The sequence below is a fragment of the Amblyomma maculatum genome, chromosome 3, assembly GCF_055883805.1.
Source record: "Amblyomma maculatum isolate TAMU_Amacu chromosome 3, ASM5588380v1, whole genome shotgun sequence".
Lineage (NCBI taxonomy): Eukaryota > Metazoa > Arthropoda > Arachnida > Ixodida > Ixodidae > Amblyomma > Amblyomma maculatum.
The window spans coordinates 193,921,285-193,948,073 of record NC_139346.1 but is presented as its reverse complement, the minus strand read 5'-3'; the positions used below and the strand labels follow the sequence as shown (position 1 = coordinate 193,948,073).

Below are 26,789 nucleotides of genomic sequence, written 5' to 3'. Positions count from 1 at the left end.
TCGTAGTTTTGATGAATGACAGTTATTCCTCCTTTTGATGGCTTTAACATCCAAAATTTGTAATGAAGTCTTCATCCATTTTCTTTCATTTGTTCGGACACAACAACTCAAAAACCCAAGCGCATTTATTTGGACAAACTATGAAATCGAACTAGCCAAGACCAAGAATTCCAGTGGTAACAAAACTAAAGGGAATAAGTGATAAGCAGTCGTCAGCCGACTTGAGGCAGCCACAGAAGTCACACCTTAACCAGCATGGGTGGAACCAGCTTGTCTGCCGCTGCTTTGTTCTCCAGCTTTTCCACGATGGCCAAGGCAAACTCAAACGTCGTGCCTGGGCCCCGGCTCGTAATCAAGTGGCCGTCAACCACCACTCTATCTTCGCTGTACTTGTAGCCACCTGCAACGCGAGAAAGAGTGAAATATTTCCAGTAGGCATCAGGCACACAAAAGAAGAATTCTGCAAGAGAAACAGCACTGCGTTCAAATAATATACATGCATAGTCTTCACTACCTACCACTAGAAATTTCATCTTTTTTGCTCGGGTGTGATGTGACTTGCTTTCCATGTCCAATGCCATGGCTCTTCAGAGCAATGGGGGCTGCATGAAAACACATGTAAACAAAACGATTGGCTCAATTTACAATCAAGGAAAAATGACAAAAAATGCTTTACTCTCATTTCAGCAATGCAGCAATCAAAAATGGATTCCGAAAAAGGGACAATGTATCACGAGACAGCCAGCAATCAGGTTAAGAGATGAGATTAGGAAGTTTACAATAGGTAGGCCATGGCTGATTTGGGGCGAGGATAACTGGGGAGCATTAGCAGAGGCCTTTGACCTATAGTGGACATGGTGATGTTGGCCATACCTTATATGGTATACCGCTGGTCCTACCACATGGCCAGGCCAGAAGAATTAAGGCTGAGCTACAAGTACGCAAAAACTGGCATGCTGTCGCAAAATACTTAAATTCTTGCAACTGCTATTGGCGAATTCGAGTGGGAGAGCAGGCGCACTTGAGAGCACTTCGAAAGTGCTCTCAGACAAGCGGGCGCCCTCCAGTGGGACAGCAGGAGTAGAATCACTGGCTTCTTATGGTCGAGGAGGAGGGCTTTTTTCCTCCGCTGAGAGCACCCAAGTGCGCTCCCCGCTGCTCCCTCGTCTAAAGCGAGTGTAGAGGAAGTCACATGGCATAAAGCGTCATATCCACGCCTTCTTTTTTTCTTTTTTCTCTCTTGAGTCGGGAACGGTCAAAATGGTGGCTGCAATGCGTCGCCGCTCGGCGAGCGGAAAGCATTGCTCAGGTGCTGTATGCATGTTTGAGAGTCGCTGCTGGCGTCGAAAGGGCCAAAGGAGGCAGATCACCGCGCTGGAAGAACAAAGGCATACAAAAACAAGCGGTTCCACACGGAGCATTGGCCTCTCCTCGGGTTGCAACTGCTATCACTGCAGCAGGCAGAGAATGCCGAGGAGAGAAGTGCGGTCACATGGCCGTGGCGCTCTGCTCTCGAAACACAGAGTGTTCCCGTGGGAGGATAGTTACACCCTCGCTCGGCGTGCTCCTGTACTGCTCTGTACTGCTCGGCGCCTCTGCTCTCGTCCCCCCAAACGAATGCACCATATGACTCTTGTTGCATTTCCAAATAGTTTAGTAGTGTACTATGCCAGCAACACACAGCATTGTCGCCATTTCACGTTGCCGTCGGTTAGCGCTGTCATGAGTATGTATCTTCCCCAGCAGGCGATGGAGCGAATTATGATTGCTTTCGATGCATTGCCTTGTCGCATTGCTCTCTTTTTTTGCTTAACATGCACCTCAGTCTTTAAAATAAGAGAAATACAATGGTGAATGTCTCAAGCCTGTGCTTCTAATACAACCACAATGCCCCAAAGCACAACCAGTATTCCAAATGGCACTTTGTCGCTTCTAGCGTCTTGCAGCTTTCTTGTCTCTGCTCAAGGCCAAGCATATGCGACAAGGGGTCAGTAATGGCATCAAGAAGGATCTCTACAGAACCCAAAGTGAAAAAGGTTGCTACAGTCAATTGTACAAATCTGCATAGTCTATTTTTGTGCATGGTGCGTGACAGATTTAATCGCTTATGAGCTATAAAACCCAACGCAACACAACGCACAGTCTATACCTTACCCCACTTGCATCCACACCCTACAGAAAAAAGAAAAAAAAAAATGCGGTCTTATCAGACAATTCTAAAAGTTGGCATTGCACAACTAACAAAAAAAAAAAAAAAAACTCCTCGAATGGGCTAGTGACAGCACTGTTGGGAAGCTAAACAGAGCATTCAAAACTGAAGCGGGAAGACACATGATAGAGGGATTAGGGATCTGATATGGATCCATTAGATGGCATCCTCGAGGCGCTGCAGATGAAGTTATGTGATGTTAGGAAGATAGTGAGAGACCGGAAAGCGTGGCGTGATATGGTCCATAGGGTCACGAAGAGTCGGACATGACTGAACGACTGAACTGAACTGATGGATCCATACATACCCATTATGCTGAATCCCACTCATAAACCACAAAACTTGAGGGTGGACCCAAACCCCTAAGAACATGCCCTCAGAGAACCACAAAGACAGAAGAAAAGCAAGGACAAGAGCTCCACACAAACACTACTCAAATCTGGCCACGGGCCACTCCTCAGAAATGCAGAGGAGGCTGAAGAGGGTGCACAACTTCAGCTATCAGTGAAAGCATTGCAAAGATCAAATTCAGTGATTCCAAATCTGCAGTTACAAACTTTTTCAGCAGAAAAATTCACAGATGTGCTCTTCAAATTAAACAAATATTCACCATCTGATCACAAGGATCAAATTATCTGGGTCCCAGCCCACTCCTCGCACTCAGGGAGGCTGCCACAACTATGCCCAAGGCTTGGTTAGCCACATGGTGGGTGAGCTTTACCGGGGCTCAGTGAGGGATTGCACGGTAACATTTCATAAAATTACGATAGAATACTATGAGATTAGGCAAAAATAACCCCCCATACAAGTCACCTAATAAATTGCAGCCAGCTAACTGAAGGCAGTTACAAACTCGCTCTTTTTCCAATCTCCGTAAACTTTCACTTATGTTATGCAAAAATGCAAAAACTGCAATACTCCAAAAGCAGGCCTTATGCACATACCAAGTGATTGCCCTGATTAAAGCCTAGAGTGGAAGGCACAACTCTAGCTAAACAACAATTTGGACTGGGAGGCTGCGGTGCACAGCTCGGACCCCGTGGTACAACCACAGACCTGGCTTTAGAGGTTGCCTAGAGCCAAGCGCTCCTATCCACCTCCAAACAGAACAAACCCTGTAATTCCAAAGACTTTTATTTAATGGGCCGAAATAAAGGTTTTCTTTCTCTTTTTTTTTACACTTTAAACAAAAAGCAAGCAAAATGGGAAAACATAAATAAAACTTCTCAAGTGAATGTAATCATATTAAACGAACAGTAAGGCTGGCTGGCTTCACAGGTGACAAGTACAGTGTCCCAATTTTTTTTAGTAATATTTCACGAGCATTGACAATTTACTCAGTCTGCACCTTAATACAGCACGAACCGATGATAGTTAATGTGTGAACAATAAAAGTCAATTTCAACCAGACGTTACAGAGGAAAAATGTTCTGACCACCACTGAGAGCAAAAATGGTTGCCGACTACGCCATCATGCAGTCCCTACAATCGAGCGCAGGCAGTCTCAGATTCCTTTTAAATACTGCAGCAGGGTCTCGGGCACCTGCTGCAAGAATTTTCACGTTCTTTATTAATTTTCTTTTTCAAATTAAATGCATGCATTATTTGTAAAGTGCAGTTGATATACGATATACATACATAAAAATCCCTCGTACAACCCCATGAATGCTTAGCCACTGTCACCACATGACCAAAGAACATAGAGGGTGCTTCACACTGTGGCTTGCAACATTTTACCTCTGTGTACTGTGTCCCCCATACGTAATACTGGGCGAGATAAATAAAACAGCATGATTTCATTTCATTTCTGAAGTGCCTATAGTTTCTGTCTAGGGACCTAGGCATAAGGGAAGCTATGGAGAGAACAGGAACGTGTGTTAGTCGATTCCTCTCGTGGCCCTGATGACTGCCTTGTCTCTATGTTCTTACTCTGACTTGAAAGTGATGATCATGTAAATATTTTGTATAAAGTTTCCTCGCTACCTCACAGCAAGCCAATTTCCAGCTTCCTCATCCCTCGTCTGGTCCGACCACACTCCCAGAGTCTCAAGAGAGCAGACTGACCGAACACGACTACGGTGAAGGGACAGAGCAGGCAGCGCAGATGTGCACTTTTGGACACACACCAAACTTCTACCACTTGACAGCAGTGACATCCCTCTCGTACTCCACTATCAGAGTGAAAGTGGGAGAGAAGAGGGGGGGGACAGTGAAGCCCTAACACTCCCAAAAGCCTCCCCCATTTAAGGGGTGTGCAGGAGAATCACTGCTCTCATTTCTGGCGATGCCACAAACATCCTCGGGTATATTCAAGCTACGGTGAGACGATTCTGTGAGACAATAAAATCCCAGACTAAGTGAGGCATCTAATTAACCGAGGCAATGCCAATTGCTTTGAAATGCCTCCGTGGGTGCTCTGTAGCAAAGATATTTTAATGTGAAAAGCTTTCTCACACAACTAGGTCAGAGAAGAATGTGAATTTCATAATTAGAAAAATGAGTTCATTGGGACCTAAATAAAGATCTTCGATAAGTCTATATCGTCACCCCACGGTGATGTGAACGCACCCACGAGTGCCACACCCACCTAGTAACATCACTGTAACCTTTCTTGCACTGACGCAGTACTCCCCTAAATTGTTCTCAAATATGTGATGCTCATCTAACTGTTTTTTGATACTCACACCAAGGAGGGCAGATTCTCCTTGCACAATGCAAAATCAAACCAAATAATGACTGCTCAAGTAGCTGGTGAAACATACTCCCTTCCATAAGAAAACGGCTCTAACAACATAGGTAACAACTTTTCAAATGAATAAAAAAACTTTGCCACAAGTGTGTAGACATGCCACATGGTGGTTACAAGACACACAAGATGACCGGCCCACTACTAGACAGCTGGCTGTGGGAAAAAATGCCAAATAGCACAGATTTACTCAATAAATATGCAATACTTGTTACCTGCACAAATTGCAGCGACCAGCCGTCCACTCTGCTCCTGCTCCTTCAGTAGCTTTCCAACTGCTGGACTCTATAAAGAAGGAGTTGAAAATTATGCATGCGCCTCCACTGCAAGGGTACAATAAATTTACTGTGATGTTCAACAAAGTCAGCACAATAAGTGCCTTCCAATTCCCTTTCCTGAAGAAACCGACTGTCCAATTAACATACTGTATCCTAAAGCCACATGATCGGTAGTTACAAAAAGCAAGGACATCTCACCGAAATCTGCCAACCCAGACAATACTAACTTGTTTTGCTTAATGTTTCGGGTAATTCGAAAATGCATGTGACGTGTGCATTCTTGTCTGTTGCGCATGTTCGTGTCTTTGCCTGCTACACGTCGTTTAAGCACAGTTCGTGCATGAAAGTACAGAAATGTCACCACTGTAGCAAGACCACTGCCTAGCCATATTTCAGTCTCCATGCCTTTTAATATGTGTCATCTAGAGTCTGTTTACGAATAATGGGCCCGGCTTGAGGACAGCAATATGAGGGGCGGTCATAAAGTTCGTATTATTAGCAAGAAAAAACACAGATAAAACAATGAAACTCTGGGAGGAGCTTATCTACATATTCTTTGTCCAAGACCACGCACTTCTGCCATTGATGGACGAGCTGGCACAGACCATCGTTCTAGACCGCTTCATTATTTGTGTTCTGGCAGAGCATTCACTTAAAAAATCACTTCCTCGTCATCCTGAAGTGTTCTCTCATTGTGTGTTCTTCGTGGGAAGGAAGAGGAAGAAGTTTAGTGCACGGTAAGGTGAATATGGAGGTTTATGCAAAATTTTATAGCCTAAGACGGTTGCACGTGTTATTATCACCTGTGCTAAGTGAAGCGGTGCATTTCATAGAGCAGGCAAAAGGTTTTTGCAAGCGCACAGGAACCTTCGTCATGGGCAGGTTACTGTAAAAAATGGTGGGTACTGAGTGCGCACTCATAGTAACATGTTCCACTATCCCTGCTCTCGTGGCAATTTCTGGTACACCAGCCAGAGACGGCCGGCAACTCCATTCTTTGTCGTCCAGGCTTGTTTAAGTGACCTAAAATCTTCTGCATCATTTAACGACATTATTACTATGCACCGCCATTAACTTGGCAGGAATTTTCTTTGAAAGGTGGCCTTTCAAAAACAAAGAGGACTACTGGGAGTGGTCCTGACTTCCTAAAGGATACTGCTGTATTTAGTTTGATACCCTAGCAGTAGCCTGTGGTGCTATATAGAACAGTTTCAATATTACGCTAAAAGTCGATCATACTGCTGATAATAAGAAACTTTATGAATGCCCCTCGTAGAGTGCCCGTTCTGCCCAACTCTGCGACAGGCAACCAGTTGCTTGCATCGCTTGCTACTGATCTTTTGAAATGCCTGCAACTACAGAAATAGTTTCTTAGGAAGTAACAAATACCATTACGATTAGTTTTATGTCACACCAATCATGTTAGGAGGCATCACAGACTAAGTGAAATTTTACTGCTGGTGGTCTTTAAAGGAAGACTCGTGGCAGGAGAAGCAATCAGGTGGCGAGCAAAATTCTTGCAGCTTTATTGATCAAAAAAAAAAAAAAAAGGCAGCACATGTGTCAGAGAGAGCTCTGTAGCCCTTTGAAGGAATAAAAGGTCTTTTCTTTAATCTTATTTACAAACAACTAATCTTGTCAAAAAAGAACATTTGTCTGATGGTGTCAAGCCTGCAGGACTGCAAAATGGATGTTTTTGTTGTGTTCTTATTGTTCCTATAGAATTATTTTTTTCTGTTATGTTTTTGGACTGCTTTTGCTCCAATGGCATTGCTTTTGGTAATATCACCTGATTAACAATGAAAGCAGCGCATTATATGGACAGGTGAAATGAACAGAGCTGCTTTTTTTCTTTTATTTGTTTAACTCTATATATATATATATATATATATTTAATTTTAACGGTATCTTTTTGCGGGCTTGGTTCAAAGCGACAACGTGGTGCGGTGCGTCATAGCGCGTGTTAAATAACCAGTTGGTAGCGTGCGCATCTGTCGTTCTGTTTATTGTGTCGTGGATTGTTGCGCATTAATGTTAGATAGCTGCCTTCGCGGCAACTGATCTTGCACTTTCAGTAAGGTTAGTCGCAACTATGGCAGAGCTTGTATACGTGTTCCTTCTTCTGTTCCGTTTATTTAAGTTGTATTATTTCAAAATGATATTTCCTAGAAGGACGTCACTCGATCTCGCAGAACAAGTGATAAAAGTTACCGTGGGAAAAAAAGTCCTCACCATAATAACATAGTACACACACAAGTCGAGCCGCAGTTTACGACCGGTTAGGGGCGGCAGCTTACCGCCGCTAGGCTTTCAGCACCCTTGAGCCCACCGGGCAAAACGACGACATCGTAAGGTCCTTGCGACGTAGCCTCCTCCAAGCTCTTGTCAGGCAAAACGACAACATTTCGGCTACATTTCACAGGACTGGTGCCGCGAAGGCCAGCGATTGTTACGTCAATCTGAAGGGAAGAGAAAGACGACGCCACAGTCAAGCGCACGTAAACACGAGCGTAAACCGGGCAGCAAGATTTCAGGAAAGCTGAACTCACACCAGCTCTTCGCAACACGTCAGCTGATATTACTGCTTCCATCTCTTCAGCACCTTCGGTGAGGATCAAGAGAGCTTTCTTGGCCATATTTAAACTCGAAGAAGTGCGATACCGCCGGCCCAACGCACACACCAACCGTGCGTTCATGCACTTTACTCATTAACTTTCGTTTTTTGTAGTGATGATGATATGACTGAGGACGAGCGCGATGCCTTGGCCGGCCAAGCCAAGCCACACACAAAAAACAAAATGTAGCGAAATCAAAATAACAGATGAAAGGGAGCTCAACTAGGGGAGAGATCGAGGTGGTGAAGGGTGGCAGTTCCTGGCCCTACGGGGCTGGGACGGTAGGTCAACGCCGCTTGCGGCGGGGGCTAGCCAGCCACCGAATTTTATTTGTTGTAGGCCGTCACTGTACCCGCCACTGTTACTGTGGTGGACGACGGCTGTTGTTGCGGCGCGCGTCCTTCTCACCCTTCTTCTCTTCTTTTTCCTGTCTTCTCTATTTTCGCTTGTGCCCGCACGAGACAGCGGAGGTGGCCCAGGTACAGAGCCAGTAGCAGGCCCATGCATATTCATTATCCTTCTTCCTACAGCCAAAACAACAGCTATATATATATATTTTTTGCACCGTTTTTGTTTCTGGCATTACGGATCGCAGACTACTGTTGCAACAGGCTACCTTGTTCTTAATGACTAAGTTTCGAATATGATGCACAAAGAACCAGCTCCTCCTTATATTTTGCATTTCCTATAATTTTGCTTTTGCCTCACTTGGTATGTCCCCATAGATCTATTGAATCTAATCTGTAACGTCCCACTGGACAGTGGGCGCGGCCATTAAATACATTTTTAATACAACCTTCCATATGCTACGAAAGCATGCAATTAAAGGGCAATTTATCTTCCAGTTGCTTAGTTGCTTACATACATATGGCATACCAAGTGCAATGTGAGCAGACAGGTCTTAAAAATCACACGCACAGCTTAAAATGTGTTCAACTCGGGAAGCATATGTACGCACAAATCATGCAACTTCTTGAAAGAGCATCAACTGCCTTTTGAGGGCATTCTGCACGCTGAGAAAAATATATCATTAATGTAAAATGGAATCAAATTATATCACTATTATGCAAGTTCAGTGCATCTATGTACTCTAATTATGAATATCGGCTTGAAACTTTGGCGGCTGCATTTTGGTAGCAGTAAAATACGAAAGGTGCCTGTGCACTGCGCGCTAGCTGTCGGAGAAAGAACCCCATGTGCTTTGCTTTTGCATCCAAAACCCTCGCATTCGATGCTCATGGCACATTTGAATGTTCATCTTTATTGGGATTGTTTGTTTCAGAAATCCCAGGCTTTGTGCCGCTAAAATGTCCATCAGTCAGCAATTGGTTTTTGCCTTGGGCTGCATTCAGCTGCTCCAGGTGACCGGCAGTCCAAGTCTGTCAGCGACCTCTTGCGCTCTTGCCGAGGCCCGGGACTGGACGTCATTTTCCTCTTGACACTGTTGACACTAATACTGACACTAGAGCATGAGTGAGGCAGTCATATGTGTACCTTATGTTTTCATCTTCACACTCCTCCTGCTATACTCTATCTTCAAGTACAGCTACTCCAAATTTAGTACTACTGAGAACAGCGGCCATCGGCAGCAGCTGTTACACATTACAGAATACATATTTCACTGAGCAATTTGTATAAAATTTCTATTTGTTCAAGGTACACTACAGCACTTGATGGTATTGGAAGACTGTTAAAGGTTCTTTTTGTGACAAGATCGCTTTTAAGGTGAAGGATCAATTGTGTAAAGAAAATAGGTGAGGCCACCAGTTGTGCACAGAACTGAAGTGCACTCCATAAGAAGTCCAGTGGGCAAAAGATTAAACTAGCAGAAATAAGGATGCCGATATGCTTGAGTGGACCGAGAAGGACAGAGTCTGAAATTAATGAGCACATATATGAGGGAATGACTGGACAGTCAGTGTCTGAGATGATTTGAGAGGCTGCGCATCAGAAACAGAGCATGACGCCATATAAAAAGTGACAGAAATGTAAAGAGACACTCTAACGAGGCTGTTTGTTTCAAGTCCAGTGATGCTAGCAATTGCACATGACCAACCCCAGCCTAAAAGACACTGTGATTTATGGCTCACAATGACTAAGGCCAGTGTATATGTGCCAAACACAAGGTAAATTTCTTTAAAGAACTATTTTGAAGATACCACAATTTGTTTAGAATCCCCGATTCTTTTAGAGAAATAGAAGCAGATGAAGTTTCAAAAAGTAAATTGTCTCCTAGAGGCAAACTGGGCTGGGAAGGGGTTAATTCACTATGGAATCAAGCAAAATATTTTTTCCTTACCTTACGCATGGAAACGAATTGTGGTGGTATGTATGTGAGTTTATCTCCACATTACTCACAGAGGTTTTTTCTGTTGTGTAAGTAAAAAGTTGTCTGTCACATATAATATGTATTCAATATGAAGACAAAATAAAATTGCTTCATTGAAACACTCTTTGTGCATGCGTGACTTCCACCCTCCTACGATGGGTTTTACCAGGGGAATCTTTTTATTTCCTTCATTATATTCCATTTAGTCTATTCCATTATATTCCAGTTTACAATGTTCCACTTTAATGCAGCCTTTGTAGGGGACACATATTTTATTTAATTTCTTCTTTTGAGCTTGTGCGACATGTCAGCTCTTTTGTATATCTACTTCAACATGGCTTGGAACCCGGCACAAAAAATTAGGAGAATGTAAGCTTCATCTCAACAGTAGAAGCGATATCATGGCTTGAGTGTCCGCCATTTTTTAAAGGAAACTGTATGTGAGCAAACGCGAGTAACCCAGGGGTGGAAGCAGGCTCGAGCATTTTGGAGTAGCTTTGGGAGCGCAGTAATAAAGCCATTTCGGAGCAGCTTTGGAGCAACGAAATTAGTGTTTTAGAGCACACTTCTAGGTTCAAATGCCTGTGATAATTGCAGTTTTCTCTTTTCAAAATAAATATGTCCAATCTGATTCCTTTTTATGCAAGTTCAATGCCTTTTCAACTTCACACTCATCTCTGACAAGCCAAGCAACTAAAGCATGTTAAGATGCTGATTTACACACTCACCTTAGCAACAGCTTAAAACAGACTAGCAGCGAACGGAACATTTGGTGCACTTCATAGCTGAGCACTTAGTCTTACCTAAAGATTTTGCCTATTTTGACTTGATAGATTCAATTGTCGACTCTACCACTTCAATGCGCTCAAGCAGCGCCGCTAATTTGGAGTTCACATTGATGGGCACATTTCCGCCCTCTATCTTGTGCAATCCATTTTGATTCTATGCTTGTGCTGATAAATTCCCGAGTACTGGCCAACAATGTCTTCAGAAAAGATAAATGGCACTGAAGGGCAGCCTTTTCATCCTTCAGCTTTTTTACTTCACTGCCTCCTTGCTAACAGTTCATCATTCTTTACTTGAGCAATGCTGGGGCTCAGTTTTAACATCTTTGCGATAGGTCCCGTATGGCTTTCTAACACTCTTGAGAAGCTTCCTAGTGATTGACACCTTTGGCGTACCACCCTAGAACGCTTCAAGTATGGTTTTTTCTGCCGTAGGCCTGACAAGCATGCCATCGACAAAGAGACTCCTGCTTGTTTTCATTGCAGAACCATTAAAATAATTTGAGCAGTTCTTGCAGTCGTACAAGTTTCCTAAAGGCTCACAGTAGATTGCGCTATATCCTTCGCTTGCTGCTCTCGCTTCTCTCTCCACCAATGATTCAAAAGACTGGGAGGAGGTGCTATGTCACACACCCAGTGCATCTTTTTCGCAATTAATTCTCTCCAATCACCCGTGGCGCATACTAATTTACTTGAGAACAAATACTTATTATGCTTCACCCTTCCTTTCCTTAAAAAGATTGTATTTGCATTAGGCCGAGTGCAAGATGCGTTAACTCTTTGCTCCTGCTGTTATGACGTTATTCCCGTGTTTTGCTAAATTTGATGGCAGAACATTGAGGCACCCAGTTTGGAGCAGTTCTGGAGCAATATTGCATTTTGGAGCAGGATGGAGCAGGGAAAGCAGTTTAGAGCAGCACTTCCACCACTGGACTAACCACAAGGGGAGCTGGCGAACAGGAGTCATTAATGCTGTCCCATTTGCACATAAAAGAGAACCTTAAGTGCCCACCCTATTTTTTCAAACCACTGTCTACGCAGAACGAGCTGTATATGCTATCTTGTAATACTTTCGTATGCCCTGGTTTTGTGGCTTTGTTGATGTTGTGCAAGAGTGATTTAGATGGCTGTACACAGGTTTTATCTTCCTAAGAGACGTGTTAGCTGTGCAAGAGCGATTTAGATGGCTATACACAGGCTTTGTCTTCCCAAGAGACGTGTTAGCTGTGCAAGAGTGATTTAGATGGCTGTACACAGGTTTTGTCTTCCCAAGAGACGTGTTAGCTGTGCAAGAGTGATTTAGATGGCTATACACAGGTTTGGTCTTCTAAGAGATGTGTTAGCATAAAAGAGATGACACACAAAGAATACATCATAGGGTAAGCAGTGGCCAGTTTATCACTCGAAGGCATGCGAAACGTGGTACTAGCACGCATAGCTAGCCCAAGTCATCACCCAAAAAGGTATCAAATATTATGTCTACTTCTTACCAGAATATACAGCACTGAGACTGGCTAAACTTATGCAAAAAAAGCAATGGAAATTGCAAAAGCTAGTGCAGTTAAGCCGGAACCGCATGGAGCGTTTTTCGCGAGCGAAAAACGTGACGCGCGGCATACAGCCGCGTTGCCGTCGACGCGCGAGCACCCGCACGAGAAAAATTGAGAGGCGGTGATGGCGATGGCGATATGGTCGTACCCTTTTGAACGGGCGATCACCCAGTGGGATCTGACCAGAAAAAAAAAAAGACACACACACACACACACGCGCCGCGTTTTCCGGGTTGCCAGACCACATAACTCCCAACGAGATGAGTTATCTCTGTTACTGCATATATAATATACCCTTTAAATTACAGGACACTACAATAAAAACAATCATGTAATTATACAGCGACATTTCCTCCAAAGTGTATTTATCAAACTTGCCGTTGTCAGATGGGGAGGGGGATTGACACCCGGAGGTGCCGTGCCCCAGAGTCACACATAACTCATCAGCCCATCATCATCCATTCAACACCTCCGGCAAAGTCCCCCCCAGGGCCAAGTGGGGTCTGGGAGAGTTTTTTAGTAATTTCGAACAGCAACATTGCGTGCGAAACACTACGCGCGAACGAACACGATAGACCTTGCACGATACGTGAAGCACGTGGCTCCTTGGACGCGCGCACCAGCTTTACCGATGCACGGCCGGTCTCGAGGGAGAGAGTGCGCGAGAAGAAAAGCGCTCTCTCCCTCGAGACCGGCTGTGACCGAGGAGTTCCGCCGAAAAGGTTCCGCCGAGATGCGCGGAGAGCAGAGCCATCTGTTGGCGAACCAAAAAACCAAAATGACACGTGACTGCACGCTGATTGGTGGACGGCGGCCGTGACGTCAGTGGACGCGCCACGCGAGGCGTTTTTTTCTACGAAGCGTAGAACCACGCGGCGGCGCGATTTCATAGTGGCAAATAGTGGGAACGCGTCAGAATGACGCGCGCGTCCCACCATCCGCGCGGCAATCGCGCCCGAAATCGCGCCATGCGGGTCCGGCTTTATGGCAAAGCACACCCAATTGAAGCAATCATAAGAGTTACAATGAGAAAAATTACATGAAAAGGAGGATTGCAAGTAAAGCAATACATGTGCTGTGAAAAAAAAAAAAAAAAAAAAACGCAGTATGACAGAAACAACAATATGGGCCCCTCGACATGACGCCATCTGAGACAATAGCAGCACACATTCTGCCGCTTGATGGGCAGGCCAGCAGCTGTGAGAGGAAAAATCAAATGAAAGCTAGGGGCTCATAATAAACCATGGTATATAACAGTATTACGTGTCAGTACAAAGGAAGCATCTACAACCAGATAAGATGTTGGTGAGAGAAAAGGAAGTCACAATCAATTGCTTGCAGACAAATCCTTACTCGCAACTTATTCCAGTACGCAGCTTAGTGCAGCTCCGCTTTGGATAATCAGATTCAGTAAAGCAGATAATATTGCGTTATATATAGTTGATATGCCATTGACTATGAGGCATACCAACTGCCTGAGACGTCAACAATATGCTTTACCTTGAAGTCCAAATTCCACTGTTATTAACTAGACTTCAATCTCTAACTGTGCAGGTAAGAAATGACCCTCTGCCAACATGCATGGTACAACCTCCCTGCTGTATGAGACTTCTAACACACAAAAAACAAACACAACATGAGCACACACTGCAAGAGTTTTCCACGCTCCAGTAAGAATATGATCCCTACACCGAATTTTACATAGATGCCTCGAAAAGAAACACAGGTAGGAATTGCAGTAATTCAAGACGAAAGTAAAAAAAAAAGGTACGCCTGCCACAGTGCGCCTCAATTTTCACGGCCGAGTGTTATCCTGTGTGTGTTCCTGCAGAGCAGATAATCAGAGAAAATAAAGTACAGCGTTATCTACACTGATTCTTTGAGCATGCTCACAGCACTACAAACAAAAAATTCTCAAGAGCCTTTTTTAGATAACATCATTCATAACGTAGTGAAAATCACATCTCGGAAACATCGCAATCAGTTCTGCTGGGTCCCTAGCCATGTTGGCATTATGGCAATGCAACAGCTGATGCATATGCTGCGCAAGCCCTGTTCGGTCAAATGAAAGAAGTGAGCGTGCCGCAGAGTTCGTGTAAAATGATTACATAAAAAATTGAGACATATGTCAGGCTGCATGCAAAGAGCAAGCAAACAATAAATTGCATACCGTAAAACCCTTTTTTAGCAGAATGTAAGTCCAGTAGGCATCAATTGAGAATGTTTTAAGAAGGTGGTTGTAAGTCCTTACGGTGAGAACGCAGCTCTGCGAAAGGTGCGGCGGTACTCACAGCTCACATCTTCCCAGCCTGTAGAGGACTTAGATTGAAGAAAAAAAAAAAATACTTTACATTATAAAACACATCCAATTACATTCCATGCTCCTTTTAGGTAAACAACCATTGGCGATTCTGTTCATTTTTAAATTCCTCAATGACGCCAGCATTCTAAATACACTATCAAGCCATCCATTATCAACCTCTATCAGTTTTTTTACCTTGTTTGGCGCAGCTGGTCACTTTAGCACCATAAATCCGAATAACATACCTTAGGAAATCGCTCTTGCACAGCTCCACTTTTTGCTGTCCACTTCGTTTCATGCCCCACATGTAATGTTTAATGCACTTTTCGGAAAAGGCAGGTAAGGAGAAAAAAAAAAAATTGTATGCCAGTATTGCACTATCAGAATTTGCCAGTGGTTCTAGCTGTACGAAAGTTTGAGCACTCTTTCAAGCTTGTGAAAAACGCGATGATACATTTACTGAGATGTGAAATGAGATTTGAGGAATGGGAGAGTGTGGTAGTGATGGTGGCCCACCCTTATCGGGTCGCCGGTTCGACTTATGGCCAAGTAACGAAAATCTCAATTCACCGCGCCCGCATCACAAATGTTGCTCCTTGCTGCTCGCCACCTAAACTCCAATCGCAGCGTTATGTATAGCTGCCTAGTTTTTATATTCTGAGTATTTTCAGCTATTGACCTTCACATGTGAACCTTCAAGCAGCGCCACGAAATTTGCAGTACGCAGTCAATACAGGTTATCCTTATCCTTGCATTCCTTGGATAGTCATTTTGATCGAACAATCATTTCTGCTTAATGCCAGCGCAAATTTGAAAACTCTTACATCTATACTTCGTGCAAACACTATTCTTACCAGCTTGATCTGTAAAGTTTACGATATCGCATTTATTCACACCGCTTCACGGTACAACCATCCTTGCACAGCAACAACACCCTTTAACAGGGTCGTGCAGTATTGCAAGAACATATTCACAACAGTACTCGTACAGAACTTTTAACATATTTATTCTGCAAAATCGTGAGCAGCAGCCGGCAGGATACCCAGAGGCCACACCACCTGCAAGAATAATCCCTCCCACAAAAAAAAGGGCACCCACCCCCTGAACTCTGCCCGTGTTTGTGAGGTGTGCGTGTCCATGGACAATTTAATTTGGATGGAAAACTTCACCAGTCACCGAATTCCAAGCGAAAGCTTGGTACCAAAATTTCAACAATGACAGGTGAAGCTGACCAATACGGGTGAACCTAACACTAAATACACAATACAACTATTAATATAGTGTAATGTATCGGGGCGAGCAATCAAATGTTTTTGTTCGGGATCCCAGCATTCACACCCCCTCCCCCACCCAAACACACGCACTTGCCCGCCCCGTGTCAAACTCTACACACAAGTACACCACACGCCCCACCAATCCCAATTTATTGCTGTTTGTACAAAGCAGGTACAACACAATACAACACTGCAGTACACCAGTTAAACCCTGAGGCCCTCACGCTAACTTTAAAGAAAAAAAAAAAATACACGGAAGATTTAAGGTAACTGAGTGAAACTCACCGTCGAAGGGGTCTTCTGCGATGGTTGAACCATTGAATGGGGATGAACGCACGCGACGCGAATAAACGCAACCGAGGAAGCGCGTGATGACCGCAGGCTCGAAGTCATCCTCGACGTGGCCTGGACCGACCGCGCGACGAGAACTCCATCTTCTCCAAGGTCCACGGAGCGAACGCGTATCGCGATAAAGCGCCGATGACTGAACGACACAGGACACCGGACAAATGACTGGGCGTCTTCTGAGAAGCCTCCATAACGGAAGCAGTAGACTAAGAATTTACTGCCGACAAAGTGTACAGAGTATGGCGATACAGAAAAGGCAACACACCTAACAACCCTAACCAAGTAAAGAACGCCGGTCTTGGGACAGAGAACAATCGTCTCAGGCAGTTTTGACGCCCTAATGAAGGCAGTTTTAAACCAAGACTGACGTTTCAAGTAAGGCCCGATACAACCGTAGCACCCGCACAGCGCTCGACATTGCAGCCGAAACTGAACCCCGAAGCACTCTCGGGGCTAGGATCGTCGTGGGGCAAAGATGAATGAAAGTAGGAAAGGTGGGGGACAGGGTGGTGGTCAGAGGTCATACGTACCATGAGATGGTGTTGACTGCTGGTAGTTGGACGGGCCGGCGATGGCTGGAACGCCAGACGCGTCCATGACCATAGACGTGGACGCGCCATCCCCGGATAGCGTGGCGGCAGGAGAGGCGGCGACAACAGGCGATATCGTCTGGTCGTCGTAAGGTATTAAACTAGAAGGCGACGGCTTGATGTCTACTGCAATGAAAAAGGCCAGAGTCAACTCCCGACAGCGAAAGAATGCAGACAAGCTGATTACCTTGACTTGTGATGGAAATGTCTGAAGGCAATGAAGGATGAACAGGAACAAGTGCCGAGCTGTCTGATGTGGACCCTGTGTGATGTGACTGCTGTGACTCCTCCCCTAGTACTTGTGATGATGAGGCGACGTCCGGGAACACTGGAACCTAAAAAAAAAAAAAAATATCCTGAACAATGCTGACTACTTTAACGCTGTAAAACTCGAGTCCACCGCACAGACTCTTAAAGGGAAAGCACAGCAGTAAAAAACCTACGTTCTCGGTCGTCATAGATTGTTCCATAACGTTCAAAGGCTCCACATCAAAGTCCGCATCGTCGCCCTCCCCCATGTCATCACCAATAGAGTCCTGAGTATGTTGAGAGGGCGTTGCCTGAACGCTTGAACTAAGCCGAGCGCCTGAAGGCACGAGAGTAGACGTCGTCGCCACAATGGAAGTCCGACTCGGAGACTCGGCGGGAAGATTCGCCACACGATCACTAGACAAACTACCGTCCTCAATAATTTCGGGGCTCTCAGGCCCCTTAATACGCGTCGCCGGTGGTGCGTCTTCAGAATCGCTCTTGTTTGAGTCGCTGGGCGAGCGTCGCCGAGGCCTACCTCTTTTTCGTTTGCTGAGCGGAGGAGATTCGGCACGCGGCGTACCCACAGGCTTAGCGTCCGCAGCACCGTCCACACTTGTTACGAGTCCACCATGTTTGTTCTCATTGGTGACTTCAGCAAGACCTTTCACCTTCAACGTCTCTGCGGTCTTGAGGAGCGCAGTGAGATGATCTTGAGACACGTTCACCTCGCCACGGTACATAAATTCAACTATCGCTTTAAGGTCCATGTATCGCATGTCCTTTAGGATCACAATAGGGTGCTTGCAGGGATTCTCGACGAACAACGCTTGGAAAAACGGGCTGCAGGCGGAGAGGACCATCTTGTGCGCCTTCAGCGAGAGACCTTCGCACGCCAGCGTAACGTCCACCAGCGCTTCGTTGGAGAGCAGCTGCTCGAACACGGCCAGCATGTTCGACTGGTGGTTGTTCCACTTCAGGCAGAATTGTTGGGACCCCATCTTGGCACAGTTGTTGCCGCGGCTGCAAAGAGCAGTAGATGCATGTATCGAATTAGCACATTTAGTAGAAGCATGTAACGAAAACAATTTTAAGAAACATGCAACCCCCCCCCCCCCCCCTGCTGATTAGTTTTCAACGTACTCTAGCATCCGATAATTCTAAATTTCCAAATGTGGTCGGGGCAGATCAATAACGCCGAGGCAAAACCTAACCGGTAACCAAACTTCCGTGGTACACCAAAAAAGCATTTTATAAAATTCGAATTACTTTCCTGAACATCGATTCGAATTTCGAAATTGAGAGGAATAAAGATGAGACTGCAACATCCTCAGAGGAAAATTTAAAAATGCTAGGGGCAAGATTCAAAATGGCGACCGCTGCGTCAAGGCACGCCTTCGCTAACCGCCATTTTGTCGGCTCCCTCCTGCCACCCAAGCCTATCTATCTTCGCGGATAATTTCCTTCCAACACGGACTACTTCCCTCACCTCCGAAAAATGCATTCAGATAAGGAACGATATCGCTATAATATAGCGGTAAGAAAGGAAATTGCTGTGCAATATAACATTTACGATTGCGACCACTGCGAATTTTCACTAACCGCCATTGTACAAGCTCCTGCCCACGCTACAGCGTACTAGTGTAGAACTACAGCCACTCATATCGTATAACTAGTAAAAATCTTTCCGTGGCATAACAGACAATCAAAATCCGGGTTAACTGAATTAGAAATTCGTAGATGGAAATGGACGCCGCCTACACCTAACTACGAACGCGGCGGCCAACAGCTTGCTGTCATATCGAAGGCTCTCTCCGACCAGTTTTCAGCGGCCGGCAATTTTCAATTAAAAAACTGTGCGCAAAAACCTGAGCGCGCCACTAGTACCTTAATTTGCTAAAAAAACGCTCCGTTGTCAAAAATAAAGACGCGCCATTCTTTGCACCGAACGGCGCAAATGTGATAAAACTGCTGAATCGGGAATTACTAGAATCCGCTAAAACCGCATTGCCAGAGCGCACATGAGAACGCCGATCAAATATGGCGGATCCTCCTTCCCAGAACAAAGGAGCAGTAGGCCAAAATGGCGAACACTGCTGCGACAAGGCCTAACCGGGCAGGCTCTCACGAGCGTGTCCTACAAATCTAATAAATTTAGAACTGGCGACACGCTAGCCAAGCGAAAAAACGTTAGCAGTATTATGTTCCTCACCTACAGGGAATATCTCGAAACACTAGCGCAAAAGTCGTCGCCCAGTTGGATTTTAAACGCATACGACGTGAACAAAAAAATCTTAAGAGCCGCGGAAATCTGCCGGACAAAATGTTACCTAGAAACAGCTCGCTCTAAAAATACTAATACGGAGCTCCAGCTTTAAACGAGGAGAAAAAAAGGCCTCCGTAACGATCGAGAACAAAGAACGCTAGGATCGATAAAATGAAAAATCGCTGAAAAGATTTAAAATCTTCTCTAAAACGCGAAGAGCTTGCTAGAGCACTTGTGCCAAGTCTACGGGGGTAATAATCGCTACAAATTAACTACGCCGATTCCTGAAGAAAAATTTACCCCTAGGCCTAACATACTCACCTATACAAGACTAGTCATGCGGCTCACCGCAAGAGCGGCCTCGCGGCTCGGCGTCTTCGAGTGTTCTGACGTCGCAACGGTCGGTCGGCGGCGGGAAGTAAACGCTAGTGGCGCTAGTGGCGCTAGCAAAGCGCCTCGGCCAATCAGTGGCCTGGCTTTGACCTGCGTGGCCCCCTAGTTGCGAAAGCTCGATCAACGCAATAAAAAAAAAAAAAAAAAAAAACTGCATTAAACACATTAAATGTTTTGAAAATAAGTGTATTGCTATTTGGGAGTGATGTTCTACCCTTTGACTTAATTTAGAAATGCGGTTTTATATAGTCATTTTTTGCAGAGAAATCGAGAAATACTGGAATTACCACCTTCATGGTGTAATGTGGATTTTTTTCTTTTTGTGTGTGTATTCACGGATTTGTTTTAGTCAGCGAAATAGTGAAATAAAATGGTGGAAAGGAAGCGCAGAATAACGCAAGGAACAGAGAACTTTTCATGCTTTTCACACCTTTTCATTCCCGGAGCACTCATTGTGAAAACGTTTGACCAATGCTTTGAATTATGATATGATAATCAAATGAAGGTTTCCTAAAATAGCTCAAAACAAAGCAATTATGATGATTATAATGCTGCAACGTACTTACTGCGTGACTGTGCTGAAGCTAGATGCAAATTAGAACAGCTGTTACATGTTTGTGGTTCGCTTCAATGTTGCGCGGTGAAGCTGCACCTGTCTATGCGTAGGTTTTCGCTGCGGTACCGAGAGCTAATCTGGAATTTGCCGCTGAAATAAAGCATAGGAAACGTTCGTGTATAATGATGGTCTTCACTTAAGTTCGGCAGGGACAGGTTACTGCTGTATTATGTCAAGGATAAAAATTGGAGGCAGTGTTCGAGCTTTACAGTACCGGGAAATTGGCATAGGCCAGTCGCCGTATAGGTTCAATCTGAAGGTACTGCGGCAGATGATATGTGATGTGAGTACTCTGTGCTAATCATCTAATTGTTATTTACGACTTCATCTAATGCGAGGTAAATATTGGACGCGTTAAACTTTATCCTTGTATTTATTTTTGTCAGCTGCGACGCTATGCGCATTGCGTTGGCCCAGCTTGATTATAAAACAGCGCAGTGTGGTGGAAAATCGCACGCTAGATGCTGATTTGGGTTGCACTTCTTTTTCTTTTTTTTTTTTTTTCTGAAAGAGAACTAATCATTATTTGCGTTGCTGGACGTCCTCCACTACGCAGAAACGTTCGACGTTCACGAAGATCTGGGAAACGCACTCAAGGTCCCCTATCGCATTCGAAGAGTAAGTTAAATAACTAGTTTTGTTCATTCTGTATGATTTCCACTATTTAACTCCTGTTTCTATTCATGCAGTGGCCACATCTATCTCGACAACTATAGGACTTGCTTGGCTTTGTAAGTTCGATTCTTTTCTTCCTTGGTGGTTTGTATTATAGTGCATAAATCTCTTTAGTTTTTAATTTTACCTACTCTGTCCTTTCTCCCTGTCGCTCACCTCTTTCCTCTACCGCTTCCTCACTATTCCTTTATTTCTGCCGCTCCTGTTCAGGTGCTTCAGATATAAGATAACAGATACCGTGGTTGGCAAACATCTTTTCCTTCCTTTTTGATATATAATAATAAATGACCACAGGCTACTACTACCTTCTTCCTTGGTTATGAGCATTAAGTTTCTGAACTCATTTACCTTCATTTCTGTTCTATGAAATAAGAACCTAACCTAACCTTGTACAATGTGCAGTGAACACTCGCATGCTTTCTTTTATTTTTAATAGGTGTGGAATCAATGCTCTCCCAAGTCCTCTTTACAAGCTTCCGCAGGAGCCAAAAAACAAAAAGATTGAAGATGCTTTGGTATACACAGGGCCACTGGTTAGTACACTAATCTGTGTGTTTGAGCCCGTCATCCTGAAATAATTTGTTTTGTTGCTGTCTGGGCCTAGCAGAGGGCAATTGGGAGAATTCTTCAGTACTATATAAATACAAATTTTCAAAATATCTGTGAACGTTAGGCGTTACTTTGTAGCATTATGCAACTATAGATATAGGCTGTAGAGCAAGGTGCCCATGTGCTGTGCGATGTCAGTGCATGTAAAGAATGCCAGGTGGTCAAAATTTCCAGAGAGCTCCACTATGATGCTTCTCATAGCCTAAGTCACTTTGAGACCTAAAAACCCCATAAAACCAGCCTTAGAATCTGTAATTGAGCATTATTAGTCTTACTAAATTATAACTGTGACTTGATTGCTATTGCAGACATCCTACATTTTTGCGCATAATTTTGGTCATTGTACATTCCTAGATACATACCCTCTTTTATGGTTCATTCAGTGGCTGTTGCATTCAGCACTTGCATAGCTATGGCACTTGCTATGAGATTGCTTGTCCGGTACTTCACCTTGTTAGCTGAATTGAAATGAAAGAACAATGGCCCTATATACATGTACTTGGCAGATTCGAGTCGAGTTTGCTTGTTGGATTGATATATACGCAGTTGGGCCGGCTAAAGTAAGTGGCTGAGTGAGTAGAATTAACTTGCTTGGTGGGGGTGGGCTAACTCACTTAACCCACCTTACGCTCAATAATGGAGTTCACATAGACACATGAAGTGTCGAGTCAGGATGGCCCTGCTTTCCCCAACGCTTAGTCGATCCGCTTCCTTCGGGGTCCTTGCAAATAGTGCTATAGGGACCATTTAGAAGACCACTGAGTGAAGTCTACAGAATAATGCAGTTGGGGATGAATGCCACATAATCATATGTAAGGAAATTTTTATTCAGTCTGAAGATGGGCTCATAAGTGTATTGAGATATCACTGTGCTATCATACCCATTGTGTAGGGTACGGCATCTGTGTCAAGACCAATGTTTTTCCTTTTTTGGGTGCATGACTCAAAGCTCAGATTGGATGCCCTGCAGACTGCGCGACTCAGCTGTAGGACACAGTTAGGCTGTGGCGCCAGTGTTCCTCAGTGTTCCACATTTGAAAATGCATTGCTGCTTGCGCGTATGCAGCACCGGTTGCCGAAATTGGCGAAGGACTGCCGGGCACTGTTCCTGTCACTGACGGCTGACAATTGGGTGTACTGTCATGACAAGATGAATGGCCAAGTTCACCAGGAGATCTACCTTGGTTCTCCCAACCACTACAAATTTAAGCACATTGACTGGGAGACCCATGGCGAAACCATCATATTGCAGTCTCTTCACCACAACCAGTCCCACCTCGCACTGGCGGTAAGAACAGCCTTTTGGCTTTTACTGCATGAGGTCAAGGAACATGACTCCCATGTTTCCAGAAGTGTGGGGTTTATAAAACTGAGACACACTCCTTAGCAAACCTTAAAGAGTATACGAATCAAAAAATTAATTGTGCAACTTTTTTTCTTTGTAATTATTTCTAACGGGCATCAAAATATAGCTGTGTTATTAAAGAACCTGTATGAAACCTTTATGAAAGAATGTTGGACAACCAGACCTTGGTGTTTGTTATTTGCTAAAATAGAGTCTTTCATTAGACTGTTAATCTCGGCAAAAATCAGAAAAAAAATGACGATTTCAAGAAACTGCCCCTAATCTATGCTACAGAGTATAGATGGCTGTACCAAGGTCTTTAATAATCATTTTAGGCTCCAGAACTATGAGGTGTCTCTGTGAGAGCTCTCTTTAGAGAAAATTGACTGGGGATCGTCACCTCCTCTCTCAAATGAGGAATTTTGCATAGAAAAACCAGGCAGAACCTAACTTTCTCCAAGATAATCCAAGAAATATGCACTTCACATTTGACCAACCGCATTTTTAAAGAGTGACTCAAATACACTCCTGCAGTAACATTATGTGAAGACCACCGTGACGCACAATTTTCCATTGCGATGCTTCATTTTGATTCCAAATTTTCAGAAAAGATCAAAGTTGGTTTTTCTTATCTAGCATATTCCACTTGCAGTTTGCCTTTACTGTGAAAGCATATTCTGTCATGTGTGAAGCATAGGCTTAAGGCAAAAGTGTCAAACTAATCACTGGGGGTATCATATTTATTTTAATCTAGGCTAATAGATTTTTTTTAACACAAGTTATGGAACTCCTAGGTCGGCTTAGATTTGAGGATTTCGTTGTTGCACGATAAAACACGACAACTCAGCAGCAGGCAAGAGTCCTGTCATCCAAACATTCCCTCCTCGTCCTGGATCGTTAACGTGGACACCTGACTGACGGAGTAAAAACTGTGCTAATGAAAGCTGGTAATGACATAGCGGTAATACCTTGTGGCATGATGTGCCAGCTACTACCTCTTGACAGCTGCCTATGCAAGCCATTGAAGGATTGGCTATGCAAGTTCTGCGTTGACAGGCTGATGTTTTTCGTCTGGCTTGCATTGGAGGAAAGTTACGTATTCTTCTTGTTTTTTCTGGGCCTTTTACTTTCGGATGCTAGCTTAGAATCGTGGTCAGCCGAGAATCAAGTAAATACGGTAGTTTAACAGCTTGGGGATGATATTCACATCAGATGTCTGATCGTCCTGTAACCTTCTTTTTTATTTTTTTTTTTTACGAGCTCACCCATTTACTGTAAGTGTGGCTTTATTAGCGTGATAGCATTAAAGGCTCCATACTCCAGAAAATGTTTCGTAGGCATTGATGGCGTTGTGAGCGAAAAATCACAAGCACGCCTTTGGAAGGTATTAATTAGCAGTTGACACACCCAGGTACTGACTTGTGGATGGGCTGCTCAACGTCACGAGAGTTGCTGCCAGCCCATGCTGCTCCTTTGAGATGGGAGGGAGAGATGGGAATTGAACCTCCTGTGACCCTTGGATCTCGAGTCGGACACTCTAGCTCTAAGCCACACAGGCACATGCGTAGGGCTTGCATAATGCGGGGCTTCATATCTATACCGGGTGGTTTCGCACATAATGTGATGACTTACGACTGCGGGCTAATTATTATGTGTGAGATAATAGAGGCACAAAATTAGGAGGTTTATGTTTTAACAAGTAATAAAGCACATGTACGCACACAAGGATCCACTACCTAATGCTGTTGCATCATGGAGTTTCGTTTAAAATTGATGCTCATTGTGACTTCCTAATACTGGTAGCAATAGAGTTCTTTTTTCTCGTGGTGACTGAATTCTTGCTGTCCCTGTTTGTTTTTTATCTTTTGGTATATTGCCCTATGATGCCATAAGACATTCTTGTGACTTTTTGGCTTATTGATTCACTTTTTTTTTTAGCTATGCTCTGGTTCTCCTCTTGTCGTGGTTATAACAGATGGATATTTTACTCTTTTTGGAATACTTTTTCTTCCCCCTTTTTTTATGTTCTTTTTGGTATGTGTGTAATTTTTTATGCACATTGTGGCATCCAGGCGTTCTGTTTGTGCACATATTGATGTTTTGATTTTCCATTGCTCTACCTAGGCGGCAAGAAGCAAGCCAAGGGTTCTGATCACAATAGCAATCTTCACCATGTTTCCTCTTCAGTTCAAGGCCATGTTGGAAATTGACAGGGCTGTAAGTTGGACGTCTTTGGTGTTCGTGTTTCTTCCTTCATTGATCGCTTTTGTTAGTTTCAGTCAAATTTTTCACTCCTCTCATTGTGCAGATTTTTGGGAAGGAGTGCAGCCATGCCAATGTTTCAGAGGGCCTTCTTATTATTGGCACGGGCAGCACTCTAACTGGAGCCGTCAGACTGTACAACTTCAGGAACATCCTCGAAGAAGTGAGTTGCTTCTCAATGATGAGAAGACATGACAAAAAAAAAAAAAAAAAGAAAAAAAAAAAAGAAAGAAAACCTTCATTAGTTTAGCTCATATTGGTGATAAAACAGTGGTATTCTGAGAAGGAGTGATGCTGTGCATACTGTGTGAGTAGCAGCAATTTTTAAACATGCTTCCTTGCTGTCTCTCAACCCTAGCTTCATAAGGGCTATATGTGGCTGTATTGTGATGCAATTACAGCGCCCTTTTGCTAAGCCAAAAATCTGCGCTATTCTGATCAAACCTGTGAAAAATGGGCCAACCTGCTCTAAACTCGCTGCTTTCATTCATATTAGGCTGCAACCATGCACTAGCTATTCAGGAATATGTAACCTTTCTTGTCATTACCGTTTCAAAATGCTAACATCCATTGAAGCCCCTCTCCTGGCAAGCTCAGTCCAGCAAAAGTTCAGCGCATTTTTTCAAGCTGCTGCCCTTTTCTTTCTCTGGCTTAAAAGGATGAGTTAAGAGCCAATAACATTAACGAATAACATTAGTGAATCTGCTGGACAGGGCACTAAGGAAGTTGAGCTTTTTTTTTTTTTTTTTTTTTTTTTTTTTCAAATGCTTGTCATCTGTTTAGGCTGCTTAGGCAAGTTATGGGAAGGTGCTATGCAGCTTGCATAGTATCTTTCCTCAAGATCCTTCATTCTTGCAGTACTTAATGATAAATGTTTAGACATTTTGTTTTTGTGTGACGTGGCCTACCAAATTTGTTTGTTCCTATTGTGGGCAGATTAGTATTTTGGACATATTGTTTAAGTCCGGCTTGCTAGCGTGCTGAATGCTTTCAGTACTATACAGAAAACAGCAAGAACCCCCTCTCCAATATTTTCATAGCTAATTCTTAGCTGCATGTGCGTTTCACTCGTCAGGCGTGCATGTTTTCGGCTAGACTCTACGAGCCTTGCCCAGCACTGGATGGCGCCAAAGTGGGGACCTACCCGGCCGGACTCCCTTTAAACTGTAGGCTGAAGGGTGCGTACTATTCTCTGTTAATCTTTTACTAGTGCCTCGTATAATACTACCTTGCTGCACTACGGCAAAATGTGAAGGGATAGCCTCGCCATGGGTTACGATGGTACCAGAGGTTGTGTTTTAGCTTACTAATGGTAGGTCAAAAGTAGACTAAGGATAGTGCCGTGCTA

At 44.0% G+C, this 26,789-nt stretch overlaps 3 protein-coding genes across 6 annotated transcripts in view; 1 reads left to right on the top strand and 2 right to left on the bottom strand.

Moving 5' to 3' along the window:
* Positions 1–107: 107 nt before the first annotated feature.
* Positions 108–7,963, bottom strand: LOC146197316 (Parkinson disease protein 7 homolog). The gene is made up of 5 exons (XM_084599144.1): positions 7,783–7,963; positions 7,531–7,692; positions 5,171–5,240; positions 519–602; positions 108–400 (listed from the first exon to the last, which is right to left on the bottom strand). Exons 1-5 carry the CDS (start codon positions 7,927–7,929, stop codon positions 240–242), a joined length of 624 nt encoding a protein of 207 aa, XP_084455270.1. The 5' UTR covers positions 7,930–7,963; the 3' UTR covers positions 108–239.
* Positions 7,964–15,803: 7,840 nt separating this feature from the next.
* LOC146197315 (uncharacterized) lies at positions 15,804–20,020 on the bottom strand. 2 transcript variants are annotated; one of them, XM_084599143.1, is made up of 4 exons: positions 19,863–20,020; positions 17,470–18,298; positions 17,214–17,361; positions 15,804–17,149 (listed from the first exon to the last, which is right to left on the bottom strand). In XM_084599143.1, the coding sequence occupies exons 2-4, from the start codon at positions 18,274–18,276 to the stop codon at positions 16,950–16,952; spliced, it is 1,155 nt and encodes a 384-aa protein (XP_084455269.1). In that variant the 5' UTR covers positions 18,277–18,298; positions 19,863–20,020; the 3' UTR covers positions 15,804–16,949. The 2 variants fall into 2 exon arrangements, with proteins under 2 accessions (XP_084455269.1, XP_084455268.1); XM_084599142.1 differs by having other exon boundaries at positions 15,804–17,152; positions 19,863–20,019.
* Positions 20,021–20,117: 97 nt separating this feature from the next.
* LOC146197314 (DDB1- and CUL4-associated factor 17-like) overlaps positions 20,118–26,789 on the top strand; it is a 31,075-nt gene continuing 24,403 nt past the window's right edge. Inside the window, exons 1-8 of one of the 3 annotated variants that reach the window (XM_084599140.1) lie at positions 20,118–20,233; positions 21,107–21,168; positions 21,240–21,281; positions 21,662–21,758; positions 22,901–23,122; positions 25,304–25,396; positions 25,488–25,604; positions 26,517–26,619. In XM_084599140.1, coding sequence (XP_084455266.1) covers positions 20,168–20,233; positions 21,107–21,168; positions 21,240–21,281; positions 21,662–21,758; positions 22,901–23,122; positions 25,304–25,396; positions 25,488–25,604; positions 26,517–26,619 — 802 coding nt within the window. In that variant the 5' untranslated portion in view covers positions 20,118–20,167. Of the gene's footprint in view, positions 20,234–20,275; positions 20,834–21,106; positions 21,169–21,239; positions 21,282–21,661; positions 21,759–22,900; positions 23,123–25,303; positions 25,397–25,487; positions 25,605–26,516; positions 26,620–26,789 lie in introns of those variants that run through there. The other 2 variants (XM_084599139.1, XM_084599141.1) reach the window with 2 other exon arrangements.